We start from the raw sequence: 19796 nt of genomic DNA, 5'->3' as shown, positions 1-19796 counted from the left end.
GTAAAAATTACGTCAAGGTCAAATTTCAGTGTTCACAGGTGAAGTCCTCCGGGCCCGGCCACCCTCCCGCATCTTGTCAGTGCCCGGGCCCGCCGCGCAAGGGCAGAGCTGAGCAGCTGTGGCAGAAAAGCCCTATTGCCCAGTCCTGACAGAAACAGCTGCCAGACCCAGTCAAGACCTCTCTCTCGGGTCTCTGGGCAATTTATCACCACTCCGCGCTCTGCCAACACCCAGAACCCCCATGGGCTCCCCTCGTGAGCCTCCCTGTCATTCCCAACTTCTGGATTCTCCAAGCTGAACCCTTGTGATCGGCCTGGACTTCCTCTGTGCTCCTCGAACTCAGCGCCGCCCGACGTGCTCAACCTCCCACCGTCCACCCCAGGCCCTGTCCGGGCCTCCTGTCGGCAACGGCTCCCAGAACTCCTCAGGGACCGTCCAGAGGCCCCAGGACCGGGCCTCTGGCCTCCTCACCCCTGCCCGCACCAGCTCTCCCTGGAACACCCGCCCTCCTGCCCACACCTGCCGGCGGGCTGCCCCACAGCCCGGCTGCTCCCAGAGCCTCTTGGAGCTGAGTCCTCCTGGGAACGTCCCTCCCGGTGGTGCCCGCGCAGAGCCGGACGCCTGTTCCCGGCCCCCGTGCAGCTCTGGGTCTCACCCTTGGCGGCCTCACGGGTAGACACCTTGTCTTCCTGCCGGGCCGTAAGCTCCTGTCCTCGGTCTCACAGCGCCGTGCCGGTGCCGGCCGAGCAAACGCTGCCTGTTTGGATGAATGAGTGGGAAACGAAGGGTCTGGGTGGGGAGCCGATGCCTTAAGTCACAGGAGCAGGCGTGCGCAGACCCCCGAGCTGTATCCTCACAGGAGAGCTCCTCTTCCTAGTAGCACTCACCACGCACAGAGCCGCGTGGGCACTGTGAGGGTCGGGGCGTGAGGGCACACAGCCCTCCGGGTGCACCCAGGTCCCCCGTGGCATGAACCCTCAGGAGGCGGACCTCCGGACTGTGCTCTCTGTCTGGTTTTGCGGAGGTCTGGGCTTCATCTCTTCCATTGTGTCAATACAGAAGAAGGTGGACATTCCTAGTGGGAGACGCACACGTTTAGGGAGACTCACAAGTAGGACAGGGTGAAAAGAAGGCTCTAGGTGAATGTGGTTGTTCTCATGTTTTTAATTTGCCATAGTTAGTCAGTAGAAACCCCCTCGAGTCTTTCTTCATCCTGCAAGAGAGAGATAGAGTCCTGAACGGGGGGCTTCTCAATGCAGTGCAAGGCCTGGCGGGCTGCCACGGAAGCCGCACACGGGGAGGCGTGACCTCCATCCCAGCCAGGGACAGGCCAGCTCCCAGGAGGACAGGGACTGGTGCTGCCTGCTGACCGATCAGAAAGGGAAGAGTGTCCTATCGTGGTCACCAGTCCCTGATGCTGGCCTTGTGAGCCGTTTCCAAACAGGCGGTAATTGTGAGGGCCTACACCCTTAGTTTCATTTTGAACAAAACAAAGATGTGCTTGCATTCCGTGACAGGGCCCAGGTGTGTGGCTGCCTGTCCCGCCTGTGTCTTCTGGATCAGGCTCGTCTATAGGCGCCCCCGGTCATTCACCTGCTAGTGCCCTGCCCAGTCCTACCAGACTCCAACATCTGGTGAAGGAGACACCCTTTACCAGAAGTCTGGGGCCATGTGCTGTACACACATGTCCTGCTGACGTTCTCCTAGAAACTGGAATATGCTTATTTCAAAATGAAATGGCCATTTTCCTTATTTATATGCATCCCATTACTTTTCTCAGCCAGCGGCCAGCCCTCGTTAGGGAAAAGAATCCTCAAAAGTACTTTTGTGTTTCTCCCACGATTTCTGTGGTGTAAAGCCACAGACGTGAGTCCCAGGGAGACTACCACGAGCCACAGACTCAGCGTGGTTCCCCGTGCCTGCTGTGCAGGTCCTGGGGGCCTGCCTCTCGAGGGAGGGTCTCTTTCTGGTCCCCCTGCATTGCTGCCTCAACCCCGTGGGATGTCTCTGTGCTCGGACCCCACACTCTGCCCTCAGCTGCTTAGATGCGTGCATCCGCGGAAGGATGAGGAAAGGAAGGTCATGTCCCAGACAGACCAACAGGTGTGCTGATTTGTCCTCGCGGAGAGAGACCCGGCCAGCACGGACTTCTCCAGCTGGGGGTCTGAGTGTGTGCAGCCAACCCTCTGGTCCACATGAGGGGACCTCCTTCAAACCGCCACCTGCCCGGCAGTGGCTCAGTGACTTTCAGTGGGGGCTGGGGGGACGCCCGGTGCCAGCATCACTGGGCAGCCCAGTGGTGGCAAAAGGAAGGGTGTCTTGGGTACAAAGTGGAAAGTTATCCATGATGAAAGCTCATCACAATGTTCACACGCTCTGAATACGGTGCTTTGGGCAGTTTCTTGGTGTGGCTCATGGTGACTGACCACGGTGGCTGTGTGGGGTCCACTGTTTGGTTCTGTGGTGTTGGCCCCTTCCTTTGGGAGGAAAGCACTGTGCACGTCCTCCCAGTGGGGTACTCAGGTCACAGACCGCTAGGGACAGTGTCAGACACGCAGGGAGAGCTGGCTAAGCTCGCTTCGGAAAGGACATTCGAAGAGGCATGGGGGATTGTGCAAGAGGGGCTCGCCGGCGGAGTCGAGGACACTGTGAGGGAGACATCTGTGGGGGGCTTCCTGCACCCCTGGCTGCTCCCTCCCTGGGCAGGACTCCAGGGGAGACCCATCCGCCCTGCAGGGGACACCCTGTGACTGTGCTGCCCTTGGCAATGGCCACGGACCCCCAACAAATCAGCCACCAGGGTTTCCCCTGCTGTGGGCCGGAGGAGACTTCCAATCCACCATGAAAGCAACGTTTGCTCCAAGTACCCGTATGCTCCTGGTGACTGGGGCTATGCCCCCTGTGTCCTGTGAGCCAGGCTCCCTGCAGGGGACAGTGTGTGGGACAGCGTGTGGCGTGCACTGCCCTGCGTACCTCGGGCCCAGCCGTGCCCACGGTTATGCACTGTGCCACTTCCTCCACGTGGCTCTCAATGCGACCCCCAGGGTGGGGCTATTCTTGGGGAAAGGGGTGCTTCCCTCCTGTGTGCCCAGCGGGCTGCGGAGGCCCCTCTGGGCTGAAGGGACAGCCAGTCTCTGGAGGGAGGAGGTCTGTGGGCCCGCACCACCCGCTGAGCTGACGGGCAGTGAGGACCGGGACACCCGTCCTTCGGCCTTGAGCTAGCTGCCACTTCCGTACAGCGGGTGGCCGAGTCCCCATCAGGTGCGGCCGTAAGCAGACGGCCAGCGGCCCCACTCGCACACCCAGCTCTGCCCGGGAAAGGCCAGACGGGCTCTTCCCTGCACCGCTGCGGGTGTCCCCAGGGCCGGTGGGAGGGGCACGGTGTGGGTGGCGGGGCACATGCCCCGCTGTGCTGTCGGCCAGCAGCGGGGACCCAAGTCATCGCCGTGCCCGTGTCTCCCCAGCAAAGCGCTACTGCAAGAATGCCAGCCCCAGCAGCAGCACCACCAGCAGCTACGCGCCCAGCAGCAGCAGCAACATGAGCTGCGGGGGCGGCAGCAGCGCGAGCAGCACGTGCAGCAAGAGCAGCTTCGACTTCGCGCACGACATGGAGGCAGCGCACATGGCGGCCACGGCCATCCTCAACCTGTCCACGCGCTGCCGCGAGATGCCGCAGAACCTGTCCACCAAGCCACAGGACCTGTGCGCCACGCGGGTACGCCCAGCGCCCGGGGGGGGAGGGGCATCCCAGAGCCCGAGACCCCGCCCCATGCCCTGGGCAGACACCCCACCTGCCAGCCCGGGGCTGGGGCGCGGCCCTGAGCTAAATCCAAGGCTGGCGGGCACGGGCTTCTGTGGCGCAAGGGGAAAGTAAGCAACCCCGTCCCATCTTTTTTTTTTTTTTTTCTTTCTTTTTGCTCTATTAAAGCTAAGACAGAGAATTTAGTCCAACATGATGCAGGCCAAATCTGTAAGCAGGGGCGCTCCCTGGCATGAGGGGCTCGGGCACAGTAACATTGGGAGGTCTCGGGGCGGCAGCCTGCGTCGGGCCTCCCCCCCGCAGCCTCTGCCCTCCACTCCGACATCCAGGGGGGCCGCCCGACGTGGGAGGGGGCAGCTTTCTCGCTGGCGCTGAAATCCGATGTTGGCTCTAGAGCGCGTAACCCTCCGGGGACACAAGTGGAGGAGTGTCCGCAGGATTCCCTGCTCTGTCCTGCATGTGTCCTTCCTTGCCTCCCTCCTCCAGAGAGACGAGCTCTGCACACTTCTTTCTCTGTTGGAAAGCATCATTAAAAAAAAAAAGAAAGAAAGAAAAGAAAAGAAACTCACCCAGTACCTCTATTTTTGTAAGTCAGTTGGGTAAACCACAGGCTTGCGGGAACAGAGCGGGTCAGACCGTAATCACTGCAGCGGGCTTCCTTGAACTGATTGCACAGCCCCTGCCTTAAGCCCATCAGCACAGGAGTTCGTGTTGGAGAGTGAATTCTGGCTGCTTCTCCTTCGCCCCTCCATGCCTCTCCCTCATCTCGAAGTGTTCGCATCAGTGAAACTGAAAAAGGATTGTTAAGCATAAACGCGTATCTAGCTCTGATCTCTTAAATGTTATTTGAGCTGGAATAGAATGGAGATTAGGTCCCCGTTTGATTTTCTTCTGGCTTATTTCTAAAAGCAGGGATGTATTGCAGGGAAAGGAAGGTAAAGAAGGATGGTACGGGGGGGCGCCTGGGTGGCTCAGTGGGTAAAGCCTCTGCCTTCGGCTCGGGTCATGATCTCAGGGTCCTGGGAACAAGCCCCGCATCGGGCTCTCTGCTCAGCAGGGAGGCTGCTTCCTCCTCTCTCTGCCTGCCTCTCTGCCTACTTGAGATCTCTGTCTGTCAAATAAATAAATAAAATCTTTGAAAAAAAAAAAGGAAGAAGGATGGTACATACACTGTAGATGTGTGAGATAGAGAAGAGCCAGGTGGGTAGACAGACGACGGGTCATCAGCTGGTGACTAGCGGCGTTCCCCTGCCATCCAGTGCTGCGGCCAAGCGCAGGCCAGCAGACGTGTCCCAAGGGACGGCTTTTGTTCTCTTCGGGAGTCCACGAACAGGAGACCAAAGGAGGAACCCGAGCTTGAATTCTGCCCTGGCTGAAAGCAGGGAGGCAGCTGGACCTGCGTGATCAGTATGTCTCTCTGTCCCGCAGAACCCTGACATGGAGGTGGACGAGAATGGGACTCTGGACCTCAGCATGAACAAGCCACGGCCACGGGAGAGCTGCTGCCCTGTCCTGACGCCCCTGGAGCCCATGTCCCCCCAACAGCAGGCAGTGATGGGCAGCCGGTGCTTCCAGCTGGGAGAGGACGACTGCTGGGAGCTGCCTGTGGACTACACCAAGATGAAGCCTCGCAGGGCGGACGGCGGTGACACTGCCGAGGTCCCTGTATGTCCCCCTCACTGCCCGCTGGTTTGGGGTGTGGGGTCGGGCGTCCGTGGGCTCCCGGGGTATGACCTCAGCCAACAAGGGCTGACCACACACTTTGCTGTCCAGGGCGAGATTTTTCACGAATGCTGATTTGGTGAAACAAATCACAAACTCTCTATATGTCAACAGCAAACCAGTCCATTTTTCTGGTGACGTGTTGCTATAAAGCATGGTTCTGCAGGGAGAAGTGTACATCTTAAATACTTAAGTGATTAGCTACGAGTTATTAGTTAGCTAGCCCTTTGAAACTAAGGGTAGTTTCTCTTCTCAAAGAAACCCAAAATATTCAGAGGGTATACTGCAACCCTGAAAAAAATCGTTTTAGTACTATCGCCTAAATCTTTGTTGAGCGCAGTATTACCAAACACCTCTGTCAAGAATATATTTTTAAAATACAGATCTCCCCTGCGATCTGAACAGAGAGCTTGCCTACGGAAGCGTCCCTAAGTCGAAGGGCATGATTAATTGATTTATGTAGAAAATATTTTGAGTGTACCCAGACCCCAAAAATTACCTCTCAGGTTTTGATTTTCTGAACCTTAGGACACACATTGCTAACAGATGCACAGATAACCTGAGATCAAGCCCAGATGCTCCCAGACACTGCTCTGAGCTCTGGAGCTGGACGCCAAGAGGCTGAGCCTGGTTTCCGGGGGCAAGCGTGTGACACTCGCACAGCTCGCCGCAAAACCGGCACGTGAATGCTTCGTGCCCTTCTTCTCTTTTTGTAAAAGCGAACATCCTATTTGGGTTTCTTTCTCGGCAAAAGCAGGTACTAAAGTAGGTCTTTCATAAGAGCAAAGTGGCGCGTCGTGAGCTTTCGAAAAGTGGGGGACACCTGTAGTTACGATGGTCACATTCGAGTTACTAAAATAGTTAAGATATCCTCTGGGCTAAGAAAAGAAATGAAGAGACGGTTGTTCTTTATCGAACTAGATTTTTCTCCGGTGTTCAATTCTGAAAATTATGACATCTTCTTTATTCGTGGAAAAAATGAAAATCCTTTTTAAATACAATAAGGAGACCACCGTCAAAGCAATAGCTTCTTAGAGAAACAAGGAAGTGCAGAAAAAGGGAGCATTAGCTATTTGTAGGATTGGCGAGAAAGGCACCTGGTTATAAGGCCATTACATCCTAAAGCCTCTTATCTTCATTCTTCGAATTGATTTAAGTATCCAGGCACAGCAGAAGAACAGAATCTAAGTGGCCAGGGGAATTCCACAGTCTTTTCTCTCCTGCAGCGTTAAGTCCTTGCTCCCAAATAAGGCATGGCGGTTGAGTCTCTGAATTTATCTCAATTAAAATTAAACCCTCTTAAACGACAGAAGAGTTCGCCTCGTACAGACCGTCCCGGAAGTGGCGCCGCTCTCCTGCGTTCACGGGACGCGTCTACGGGGTGTCGCCATCAATGGGAATTTAGTTACTGCAGGACCACTCGCTATGGGCCCAGGAAGGCGGCTTCGGAGTAGCGAGAACCATGACATGCAGCTCAGAGGGTCTTCCCTTGCCTTGGGCCCTAACGCGCACACAGAATCCTCCCCCATGATTTTAAAAGCCTCATCCTAAAATGCCTGTAGGGTTCGTGGTGGGGCTTTGCTGGTCCGTGTTGGATGAGAGGGGGTGAACCCCAGCAGGTGCCCCCCAGGCCCTGAAGGAAAGACACTGGCTGAGAAATGGTGTCTCTGGTTTCCAAACCAGTGGCCTGCCGCCTTCTGAGTGCCCCAGCAGAAATCCCGAGTAAGGCCCTGCACACCAACAGGTTCGCATTTAGAATTTGGGGGCAACTTGGTGAGAGACTGAGAGGCAGAGTCCGGGCCGGCCCTCTCAGAAGCCCCCCGGGCCAGGACGAGGGTGCGGCCGGTTTGAAAGTCTCGGCGTGCGGGAAGAGGGGAGCGCGCCGAGGCGGCTGGCCCCGGGGCCGCGTCCGTGCTCTGCACGCAGCGCGGTCCCCTGCGCGGCCCTGAAGCCGTGTTTTGCCTGCAGCCGGAAGACTTGGACCCGTTCCAGGAGGCTCTGGAGGAGAGAAGGTACCCGGGAGAGGTGACCATCCCCAGCCCCAAGCCCAAGTACACCCAGTGCAAGGACAGCAAGAAGGACTTGATAACGTAAGCACAGCGCGCACTGCCGTGGCCGCGCCTCCGACTGTCCCTCCCTTCGGCTTATTTTTAAAAACCGATGTGTCCATGCCTTGCCATTGGAGCATGCGACGTCCCCAGCACACGAGTGTCTCCGGCTGCCGGTGCGGCGGGGCGGGGGGCCGCGGGGCGTGCCGGCTCGCAGGGCGCTCTGTGTGGTGGCGCCGCCCCTGCCGTCTGTGCTCGTGCGTTTGGCAGCTTCCCCGGACGCCTGAGTCCCGGTGCAGACATTGCAGCTAAACTGGAAACAATGAAACTTTCGTAAAGTTTTTTTTTTTTTAAACATACTTACTATTCTGGCTGTTTTGTTTTTGTTTGGTGGCAGATGTCCAACACCAAGGTGTGATGGGAGTGGTCATGTGACTGGTAATTACGCCTCACATAGAAGGTGTGACTTCAGTTTTCTCATGGTGGATTCTGTCTTTTCGATTTATTGTTTTCAGCTTACCTCAACAATGCTGTCGAAGTACCAACGTCGAATTTCGTGTCAACCCTCCAAGTGCTCTATGTTGACCTATAAAAGCCCGTGCGCGCATTGTACAGTGCTTTCCGTAGGCAAGGAAGCCGCCACGATTCGGACCGTTCTCCAACGTGGAAACCAAAGAGCGCAAATATTTTCATACTATTTTCCAAAAAGTGTATATTAACAGACACATCTTCTTCAAAGAAGAGAGTTAATTATACCAAAAAAAAAAAAAATTCAATATACAGCACTTGCCCCATCGCTTTCTGCATTAAACTTTTTAGTTTCAACTGTATGTCGTGTTTGTCCGGGAGCGTGAGCCGGGGGGCGGCACTCACCTCACTCTTCTGGCCTGTCTTACAGTCTGTCGGGCTGTCCCCTCGCCGACAGAAGTATCCGGAGCATGCTGGCCACCAGCTCGCAAGAACTCAAGTAAGATTTCATGACAATCATTCTCCTAAAGATGTGTCACCTAGTAGTAGCACATGGCGGTGTCCCATGTGAACACAGCCGTCTTTAAACAGACCCGCTGTGCACGCAGCACCTCGACACCACATGCAGCCGGGTCCTCAGGACGTCGGTCACCTCTCCGGACAGTCTCTCTGCCTCTTCCCTCTCCTTGGTCTCTAGCACTCTCGTGCCGTAGCCTTCCTATCCTGAATGGTCTAAAGCCTTAGCAGTTTCTGTCCTGACCCACGTGCGCATGGAAGGGAGGTTAGACGGAGGTACTCGAACTTTCAGGAAGTGATTCCAACCTAAAAAGTGAAGGACTGACTTTTTTAGAAGTTGTAGTTCATATGATTATTTAATATATGGGCATTTAGAAAGCACTAATGACAGAAACTCTCCACGACAATAGCAAATTCCCTCCACACGCTGCGGTCCTCGTCGCGGTTCCTCTAGGGCAGCATCAGGTCACGTCCAGTGGCTCGCTGATGGGGACGGTCGGGTGCTCACCAGCACTCAGACACCCTCCCTCCAGCCGTCTGCTCTCCCGTCCCCTGTGCCTTTAGCGTTTCCTGTATTTTAAGCATAAATCTGATCACTTACATTTATATCCCCAGACTGAGGTCTTTCTTCCCTGTATGTACAGAACCACAGACCGTTCCTACGTGGGTTTAGGGAGGCATCCGTACAAGTCTCCGAAAGCGGGTGAAAGCCTTCGCTGCTCCAGTCAAAGGAGATAGAGGGTGTGTGTCAGGGAAGAAGGGTGAGACCTGAAAGTAGTTTCACAGCAAAATGAGAACCAAGAACCCCAGCTAATTCTTCTGTAATTACCTGACGTGTCATAAACAGTGTCACATCCAGCTGCCTGGCTTCCATTTTGTTTGGAAACTGCTTTATTTCCAAAGCAGGAAAAGATGCTCCTTGGAGCCCCTATTAGATTCCTTTCCCAAGGATTTCACTCCACATCCTGTCCCACTGCGATAGACCAGGCCTATCTCAGAGTACAGGGCTCCGTTTCACACTGTGTCGTCTCTTACAGGGTCCCTGTCCAAGGCCCTAGTGCCATAGATCACCTGTTCATGCTCAGTGGCCTCCTGAACTAGCCCCTGCGTCACAAGACTCTTGGCGTCTTCTCCATGGCATGTACACGTCCGGAGAGCGTCCTCTAGCTTAACGGTTTTAAAGCCTGTAGCGTCATCCCCGCAGTGCCTAATGGGGAAATAGCTCTTAGGACCGCACAACGGACAGACTTAGCAACAACAAGTCAACCCACTTTGTTAAGACATCTTTTCTCATGGCTTAAAACCGTACTCCCCTCATGATCAAAACGTGGTTAACTGCACTTGGAACACGGCCAGCCCATCAGACCATGGCAACTTCTCTTTGAATCTCTTGATGAGGTGAGGAATCCTTTGCAAAAGTCTGGCTTTGTTCAGCTCCATAGGCCAGCTGTAAACAAGAAAGAGCCTTTGCACAACGGGCATGTAGGACTGCTCCCTGCTGGCTAGCGTTTCAACATCCCTGGAGGCCAGAGTAGTGTTCTGAGAGCCTGGTTCTTGATGGGTTTTGTCCCTTGGCTCCGAGCAGAGCTGCCACTTCTCTGGTTCCAGTGCTTTCTCCTTCTCTCGTTTCATCTTGGAAGATGGCGTGGTGGTCCTCCCATCCACATCTTTGGAGGGCAGTGCTTGGCCTTCCTGTCCTGCAGGCTGGGGCTGGAGGGTCCGTCCTCTCATCCTGCCTCTTCCTGGTTGGGAGACCGCATCTTCAGAGAGGGACAGCCTTTTCCTAGTCATGGTCGATCTAAAAGCCATACTCATTTGTAGACTTGTCTTTGCAACAAGTGAATCCCAACTTGATTGATCCTTCCCAAGAAATCTAAACTTGACCAGTTTTCTGAAGCTTTGAAACTGTGGGTACCAATTAAATGTCTGCGGTCAAAAGTCTAATACTTAAATGACTGATTTTTACTTGCTAAGTCTTTCTAAATGGAGGACACCATAGATTACAACACGTGTTTTCTTTTAACCTCTTACTTGACAAGACCCCTCTATTCATGACCTTCGATCTGAGTCGCGGAGGCCTTGTAGGTGGTTTTTCCTGCGTCAGGGCATAGGATGGTGCCATCGAGATCTAGAGCCGCTTGCTCGAGAGTAATCACACACGTGCTTCTCAACAGCGCGTCCTTGGACAGAGTTGGGTGAAAGCCCGCCACGGCGGCAGCTTCCGAGACAGTGAGAGCTCGCTGTTCAAGGTAGATGAGCGATTTCTAATTCTTCGTAAAGACGTGTTAGGCAGGGTCCCCATAACCTCCCAAAAGTTCTGTGTTACGGAATTTTCTGGAAATGTTCTTCTTGTCACACTTGACACTGAATTTCGAAGGTTGGCCGTTAACAGGACGTTCTTGGTCGTGGAAAGAGGAGTTGTGCTGGAGAAACTCTTGGTCTTGGATCTTCAAACCTCTTAAACTTCCTGAGATAACACTTCGCTCTGATCTTATCCAGGCCAACACATCTGGGATGTTCTTAAAAAGAAGTGGGTAATTTCATGTCTAACTATGTACAATATGTAAACTGAAAATGTATTAAAATTTAACGTGTACATGAATACCATCCAAATGCTGAAGCTGCTGCTTTCCCTGGTCCCTGGCCCATCCAGCCAGGGCCGGTGGCTCGGGAGGGAAGGGGGAGCCAGACCGGGAGAGCGGCACACCGTGGGGAGCCCTGCAGGTCCGGTGCCGCGTGTCACATACAGTCCCGCGAACTTCCTCCTCCGCGCCCCGATTCCTAGACGTGACACTCCATGAGACCCCAGTCCAAAAAGCTGGGGGGCGGGGAGGGCAGTGAATAGAATTATTCAAATCACAGTGATTTTTCAGTAAGAATTCTGCCTAACAAGAGCTCTGACTCTGAAGGGAAGTTTCTTCTCCAAAAATTCCGTTTGCTGAGATTACCTGAAGGGAGCAACAGGAAGGAGCTTGCCAGTCACCTCCTGTCATTGTCGTCCTCTTTTCCGAGAGTCCGTGTCCTCCCGCCAGGAGCCCTCCAGCGTCCCGATGCGCCGTCGCTGTAGACACGGCCGTGCCGGAGGTGCCGTAGCCATCTGAGGCTCCAATTTAAGCCAAATCAAAACTGATTTCAATCAGAGGCAATTAGCTCTAAAACGGGCCCCCAGATTGGCTTCCGCTTACACTCCGGTGGCCAGATTTAGACGCGTCTTTATGATCCGGCTCGTTCTCGCCCCCAGCGGTAGCTCCTGCCGTCAGTGAGCTCCGCGCGAGGAGCTGCCACCGTCACTTTTTGGCTTTTGAACTTGCGCGTCCTCAACGCGGGGTGCTGGGGGCCCTACGGTTTGGCTCTCTGCCCTTTGGAGAGTTTTCCGGTGGATTCTGTAAGCCTCCAGGCATCACCAAGGCGCCTTCACCTGGGACAGGGAGGAATGTTAACTACAGCTACTACAAAACTTTTTTTTTTCAACATGGTTACATTTATTTAAGTCAAAGAATTAAAATTCAGACCTCAGGCCACGCTATTACTTTGCTTAAAAAGCTCCTTGTTTCTAGAACTGGCTGGGGCTTAGCCAGCTTGGTGGCGTGGGCATCCCTGCCCGGGGTCCCGCCGCCGCCGTTGTTCACTGCACAGGAAGCGCACCCGTGCGCACCAGTTCTCACGGAGATCCTCGTCTCCGGCATCTCTCGCCTGCCCAGGTCATGTAGTAAATCCATAGCCGTGGTGAGTTCCCGCCACCCTCGCCTCGGGCCTGGCTCCTTCAGCAGAGGGCACACCGCCTCCTCATCTGGGGGCAGCAGCCATGGTGGGAGGCCTGCTCCTTGGGGACGGGAGGGACTGCAGGGCTGCGGGCTCCGTGCAGTGGGCAGGCCGGTCAGATGCCGTCTTCTCCTCCCAGGACCCCTTGCCTTGGTTCTCCAACTCCTGTCCTGCAGCAGGCCCGTGCCGAGAAGCTGGGTGTGCGAGCTGGACTGCACGTGGCTGGGAAGTGTATGTGGGAGTCACTCCGTGGGTGACCGGCCGTGGACAGGGGCCTCTGCACACACCGTCTCCTCCAAGAGAAGCACAGGAAGGGTTAGGCCCGTTCTCCAGGCGTGGACACTGTGGGATGGGAGGCTGGGCACCTCAGGGCAGACCATGGGCCCTCGGGGGCCGAGCGCCTTCCCTCCACATCACAGGACCTCCTCCGATCAGTGGCATCGCAGGGGAGCCTTGGTGGCAGGCAGCGCAGGGCCCGATGCCGCCGGCAGCCGGACCCACGGCAGCTCGCCCGTCCTCTCCAGACACTGTGGGCTCACAGCGCACCGGGGCTGCACGGGCCCCTGTCCCCCCACAGCCCCCAGAGAACCTACCTCCGCCATAGAAGGGTTACGAGGTCTGTGCCCCAGTGTGTTTGTAAAATAGCCTAAGAAGTATTTTGTCGCACAAAGATTTTTTATTTTATCGTACAAAGTAGGACTGATTTAAAATAAGTGAAATATATGAACTATAGGGAGGCACAGTACAGCTTAGCTTCTGAGATGAGAGTGTTTGAGGGTAACTCCAGCCAACACGCAAGCACACAACACACACGGATGACATGCACACGGGTGAACACGGATGGACACATGGACAACATGCACACGGGTGAACACGGATGGACATGCGGATGTGCGTGCACACGGGTGAGCACGTACACCGATGGACATACACGTGGGTGAGCACACTGGTGGACACACCGGCATGAGCACACAAATTCCAGGCCAAGAAGGCTGTGCCCCTCAGTCCCACCTCACGGAGACTCTCGAGGATGGGGAAAGGTCACTGGAAAAGCCACTCTTCCTCTGTGTCTGCAGCCCTGGCACCACCACCACGAACATGGTGGGGGGGGGCCCTTGCTGACCCGCGTCCTCGGCTGGCAGCAGCTCCAGCTCCGTCCCTGGAATGAGCCCCTCCCCCGGTGGGCAGCGCCACACCCACATTATTAAGTAGGTGTCCCAGGTGTTTGGACTTGGGTTACATTTTACCAGCTTCACCTCCGTATAGCCACACAAATCAGCCAAAACCAAAACCAAAACCAACTTTCAGTGTCTCCTTCACTTTGTAATGTGAGCTGTACTTTCCGGAAGTCCCCACGGGGTCCTCCAGCACCGTGTGACCCGTGGTCTGCGTGCGGCTGTGTGTGTGACTCACGGTCTGGGCACAGCCATGTGTGTGACCCGCGGTCCAGGTGCGAGGTGTGTGTGTGACCCACAGCCCCAGGCGGCTGTGCGACCCGCAGTCTGGGTGTTCTCTTCTTCGTCCGTTTATGCTCCGTGTGTTTCAAGTGAGGGTGCAGGTGACAGAGAAGTTCGGCGTCCGCAATCAGGCTTGGGTCACCAAAGGAAGGCAGCAGATGTCGGCTGAGGTTCAATCATCGAGACACTCTGCTTCTCCTGAGTTCTCTGTGCAAAATGCAGTAGCGTGCGGTGTGGTCGGAGGGGAACGCCTTCCAGCCCACTAGGCCACAGGGTCGTCACCGGCAAGGGGCGTGGGTCACCAGGAGCCGGGCCGTGGCCCATTGGACTCGTGTGCTGCTCTCTGGCTGGTGTGTCCTGACGGAGTGTGTGCGTGCACACATGTGTGAGTGTGTATACATGTACGCATGCGCGTTTGTGTGTGCACACGTGTGGGGGTGTGTGCGTGTGTATACGTGTATGGGTGTGTATACATGTATGAGTGCACAGGAGTGTATGAGTGTTGAGTTGTGTGTCCGTATCTGAGGTGTGTGTGTTTGTGGCTGTGTATGTGTGTGCACGTGTGGGTGTGTGTTCGTGAGTGTGAGTGTGCACATGTGTATGAGTGTGTTGTACGTGTATGAGTGTGTGTGTTTATGGGTGCGTGTACGTGTGTGGGGGTGTGTATGCGTGTGTGGCTGTGTGTGTGCTATGTGTGTATGTGAATGTGCATACGTGTATGGGTGTGTGTGGGTGTATTAGTGTGTGTACATGTATGTGTGTGTACGTTTGTGTACATGCATGAGTGTGTATATATGAGTGTGTTTGCACTTACGGGTGTGGGTGTGTGTGCATGTGTGGGTGTGTGGGGGGTGTGCACGCTGTGCGTGTGTGTATGACTGTGTGTACCTGAGTGTAAGTGTATATACATGCATGAGTGTGTGCGTGTTGAGTGTGCGCGCGCGTGTGTTGCACTTGGCGTCTACTGTGCACGCCGAGGCTGCCCCGCGCACACCTCTGTGCCTGTGTCTCATGTCTCACAGCCAATCCGAGGGGGCGACCTGCACAGTTCCTGAGCTTCCAGGTGACGCACAAACTGATGTTTTCAGGGAAACCGTGAGCTGGGCTGTTCCATTTGGTCATTCGTGGAAAACCCTGTAATCATGTCTGCCCCCAAGGAACTCACAGTTGGTCTTTTAAGACAGAACAAAAAGAGAAAAAAAAGTTCCATCCAGAGCACCCGGGTGGGAGGGGAGCACAGAGGAGTCACGGGTGCTGGGGGTAGAGGAGGGGAGAGGGCGCCTGGAGCCGGCCCCGAGGGGCACCAGCAGGGAGGGCCCCGTGGCCACAGACGTGGGACCGAGCGAGCGTGGGGCAGAGGACCAGCTCGGATGAGAGGAGGAACGGCAGACAGCAACGTCCGCCCTGGGAGAGCAGCGCCCCTCGTAGCGAGACGGCGTGGGCTGGCACACGTGTCTCGCCTGCCTCCGACCGGCCTGCTCTGCCGCGCTCCCAGCCGCAAGGCCTTGGCCGTGGGACCCCCGTGTCCGTCCTACGAGGTGGACCACAACATGTAAGGTCATCAGAACAGGCTTGGAGGGCTTCATGTGTCTCATTGTGACAAACCTGGGGAGGATTTTAAGGCCATGAGGAGGACATTTTCCCAGGAATTTTTTCTTAGCATTCCATTCCCAGTCTTGAAATGATGAACCGTTTCCTCAGGCATCAGAAAGCACTGAGTGATACCACCTATTTCTGAACAAAGAGTAATTTGTCATCTAACCAAAGATAAAATACAAACCGTCCAAGAATCAGCTTTTGAACAAACGTATGTCTTTACCTCTGGACCGGTCACATCTCTTTATAAAACACCCAGCATATCTGGCGCATATGAACAAAGGAAAACTTCCTTCCTATCCTTCATATTGCCGTCGAAACGTTTTTTTTAAATATCGATGCACATACATATATGTGCACTATGTTATTAACGTAGTCACGCACGTATGTCGTGTCTGTACGTCTCTTGTTGTCGTCTAGGTTGTGGTGTGAGGCCAGGGGTCAAAGCTGGACACGTTTCCTTCCGTGAAGTGCATCGGGGCGTCTGAGTCTTCTTCATACGTCATATCTAGTTAAATGTGGCCTCTCACCATTATTGGGAATTTAGTCCCATTTTCGTCTCTTCCCTGGCCCCCCTGGGGTGATCCTGAGCAAGGACCCCTTCAACCTCACGGGACCCCGCATTGCTGCTGGACACGCAGACCCGAGCTGGACGAGAAGCCAGCTTCTGTGAGGAAAACCTCTTGCTGAGAAAGACTAGGTTATGTTGGCCTTAAATTGTAAATTTGAGCTTTTGTTCCAGTAAACACTTCACTAATTTATTGTTCCCTGGAGCAAAATGAACAAAATTGGAAATAAAGTAGATGTTCCCTTTGGGAAATTATTGACAAGGATTTTGGAGGGCATTTTTTTTTTTCCTGGCAATTTCCGGAGGGAGAACCACTCGCTTTGGTTTCCTGCTCGCTGGGAAAGGCAGGCTTTGAGGCGCTGACGGGATGACGAGGCAGGACGGGAGGCAGAACAGCGCATGAGCACACCGGTGCGAGTCCTCGCTCCAAACCGGGACCTGCGGCCCCAGGAGGGACAGTTTCACACCTTGGCTCTTACGTTTTCATCTGTGGCCTTCCAGAGAGAGCCAGTCCCTGGCACGAGGGAATTCCGTTTTGTCGTTTCTGTCTTGGAAGTCTCTGGTTCTATGGGGGCCGAATGGTTTTCTCTGCAGGCAACGGAGAAACAGAGATGTGACGTCTGCTTTCAGAGACAGTCTGTGAGCACCGTGACAGCGTGGAAACGTGAGAGACCTCGGTCTCACCCGGTTTGTTTTTTAAGGAAAAAAACATGTAGTGCAAATGGTTTCTAAAATCAAAACGAAAATGTAATTTGGCTTTATGGAAGTGTGTGCCAGGGCTGTCCCACGGACCTCTTCAGGGCGAAGGACTAGCATGTCATAGACCCAACCGCCCACTGTCCACGTGCGCCTCTGTGGCCGGGGAAGTGGACTTCCCAAGCTGCCCCCCTTGTCACATCTAGCACAGACGGTCACGGCATCAGGCAGACGTCTGACTGGGCCGTGCCACGCGGTGACCCCGTCCGCATTGATCCTCGCCTCTCCTCTCGCCACATTCTGGCAAATAGGGATATTTTATTCCTGCAACTGAAAAGCTTCTGATTTTCTCAGCCTCCGGCTACTCAACGTTCCTGTTTTATGATTAAGCCGCAGACGAGCGGGGCGATCTTTTACCTTCGCATCGCGGCCTCCTCTTTGGATCTAATGCCACATGGAGACCGATGAGAACACGGCACGACGCAGACCTCCCCGGGTGACCAGTCAGAAGAGGGCACCTGTGTTCCGCATGATCCCACTGTTTGGGACCATTAGAGCAGCGTCCATTAGAAGCCGCTGGAAAGTCTGTTATGTTATTTTAAAAATATATGCATCTTCATTACTTTCAAACTTGGACAGAAATGCAAGTGGGATTAAGCAGGTGCTCTCAAAGAGAGACCCTCAGGCCTCCTCCTCTCGTGACCAAGTAAACCGGCTCATAATTAGCATACACGCCTTATTAATACTTGGGGCTTTAAGGTTGTCAGAAGCCTGCTTGCCATTAGTATCTCAAAATTTCTCTCTCCAGCTCGTGTGTGCGTTAATCAGCAGAGCGAAGCTGGCCGCACGGAGCTGCACTCCGGCCCTTCCCTGTCCCGATGACCGCGGGCATCTGTACGTCTCTGTCCACGATCCAGGACACAGAGAGGAGACTTGTTCCCGCGAGTCTTCATTCTCGGGGCCAACAGAGAGCCGTCCTTCCATCTCTGCTTTCACGCTCAAGGGCAGGGCCATGTGCCCTGGACGCGTGTCCCTCCTGCTCAGGGTCCCCGTGTGCGTGCGGCAACGGCTTTTCTCCCTCCCCAGGGGCGTGTTCTTGACCTTCTCTGCCCATGGCCACACACTGGCAATATTTGTAAGTCACTTTCATTCTCTCCAGATAAAAACGTGCGGGAGGTGTGAGAGCTACTGGAACACGTGTATCCTCTTCTCTAAGACGGGACAGAAGTATGCTTAACAAGACAAGGAATTTTGAATATAAGCCCCCCGAAACGGAAAAGAAATATTACTGTCCATCTCTACTGCTCTTACCAATCCCAATCTCCCTGTGATCTTGAGGCCTGATTTTTTGTTTAACATGAGGGTTGGGTGCACATAACCACATGGCGCTTCGCGGGGCGGGGGTTCTGTAGCCCCCGTTCAAAGCAGAGTGACAACAACGCCCCGGCCCTGGGATCCCAGACGGTGGAGGCGGGCACAGCCCACAGGGGTGCTCCTTCCCGGAGCTGGAGCCAGGGCGGCCATGTGGCAGAGTTGGGGTCGTCCCGCGTGGGTCAGAGCTGTGAAGGGGCTGATAAAGGGGTGGTGTGGTCCACAACGTGGACTTTGTTTCATAGAAATGATAGTGCAAGGATTCTTGTGTAAGGGTTAAAAAGGACAACAGACAAAGGTCCCGTGGTGTTGGCTGTGATCTGCATGTGAACCCTGCGGTGTGGGGCCGTGGCCCTAGTCTCTGGCACGTGGCCAGCCGAGCAAGCTCCCGTCCTCCTCTGGTGCTGGGTCCTGGGGAAACAGCAGGAGCACGGCCGTGGGAGGTCACCCAGGACAGCAGGGAGGTCAGTGTAAGAGCAGCCGGAGGAAAGTTCTGGAGCAGAGAGCAGAGCAGCAGCAGGGCCCGACCCCACAAGGGCTCATGGGGCTTGGCAGGCCTCTGCGTCCCACTCTGAGTAGGAGGGTCACCAGCACCTTGGTGGTGGCAGCTGACATGAGCTTCCAGTCCCTCCAGTTCCCAAGGGGCGGGCGGGCGGGAGGTCTCACCGGGCTGGGGCGGAGGTAAGGCATCGAACAGCCCATCAAGGGCACACGGTGGGGGATGAGAAGAAGCCAGGTTCCGCCTGCTCTGTCTGCAGAAGAGCAGCTTCTTTACAGGAGGATGAGGACACGGACTGAGGGCAGGGGCGTGGGCGTGAGACCCGCCCCAAGTGCCCAGCAGCTGCCTCTCCTAAAACGAGCTATGGGGGGGATTCCGAGGGGGCCTGGGGCGCGCCAAGTGGGGAGAGTGTCTGAGGGGCCGAGCGGGTGCCCACATGGGGTGTGAAGAGTGGCATGTCCCTGGGGCCCTGTGGACGTGGGGCCGAGGCCTTCCACAGAGGGGGCCTTTCAAGTCTCAAGGTTAGATGAGCTCCAGGCGTGGGCGCAGACAGGGACGGCAGGACGGCTGGCGCCGTGTCACGTTGCCGGCCGTGTAGCCCCGCAAACCTCTCTGGGAGGTGCGTTCATGCCAAGTGCTGTCTCAGAAGTCACAGCTGTCCCCTGCCGTGCGAGTCGAGAATGCGCTCGCGGGGACGGAGGCGGGTTCCGGTGATGGGAAGAGGCCGGGCACGGCGGTGAGGGCAGCGTCCCTCTCAGGAAGGAATCCCTGGACACGCGTGGAGGAGATCAAGAGCGAAAACGAGCGCCTCTCCGTAAAGAGCGTTTCCGGTCATGCTCTGACTTTGGGGCGGGTCCTTCCCACCCCTGCCGCAAGGAGGGGCGTCCGGCTCCCCATGATTGCTGCCAGCGCTGCCAGACACGCAGGGAGGCCGGGGCACTTTGTGGCCTGTGCCCGTCTGGGGCAGAAGCACCTTAGTCTTACCTTCCACGGGAAGGAGAGGCCCCAATCCCAGACACACACCCTGAGGCTTCAGACACCTTAACAGCAGATTTCTCAATTCCTAAAAACCATTTTAAAATACATGCACAGTTTATGGTACAAAAATACATGACCCTTGTGGCGCAGGTGCATTCCCTTGGGATGACCTTCCTTGACCTTTTTCCACGGAAGCCCAGCCACGGAATGCGGTCAGCACAGAGCTTCCGGACCCCCGGGCACAGCACCTCACACCCACGATCCCGGGACGTGCTGGCTTCTTCCGCAGCGCCCCTGCCCTTCCTCGTGCCGTGGGGGTCTGGTTGCCTCCGTCAGCGTGAGGAAGCTCCAGGTC

At 55.4% G+C, this 19796-nt stretch overlaps 1 protein-coding gene across 3 annotated transcripts in view; it reads left to right on the top strand.

Moving 5' to 3' along the window:
• The window catches only part of MYT1L (myelin transcription factor 1 like), a 277105-nt gene that overhangs the window by 213066 nt on the left and 44243 nt on the right, over positions 1–19796 (top strand). For 2 of the 3 annotated variants that reach the window (XM_047746105.1, XM_047746103.1), the window contains 4 exons: positions 3465–3715; positions 5189–5425; positions 7451–7572; positions 8429–8497. In XM_047746105.1, the coding sequence (XP_047602061.1) occupies positions 3465–3715; positions 5189–5425; positions 7451–7572; positions 8429–8497 (679 nt within the window). The remainder of the gene's footprint in view (positions 1–3464; positions 3716–5188; positions 5426–7450; positions 7573–8428; positions 8498–19796) is intronic. The other variant, XM_047746104.1, reaches the window with a different exon arrangement.

The sequence above is a fragment of the Lutra lutra genome, chromosome 9 (assembly GCF_902655055.1).
Source record: "Lutra lutra chromosome 9, mLutLut1.2, whole genome shotgun sequence".
Classification (NCBI taxonomy): domain Eukaryota; kingdom Metazoa; phylum Chordata; class Mammalia; order Carnivora; family Mustelidae; genus Lutra; species Lutra lutra.
The sequence above is the reverse complement of the archived record's forward strand: the minus strand, read 5'-3'. Positions and strand labels throughout refer to the sequence as shown.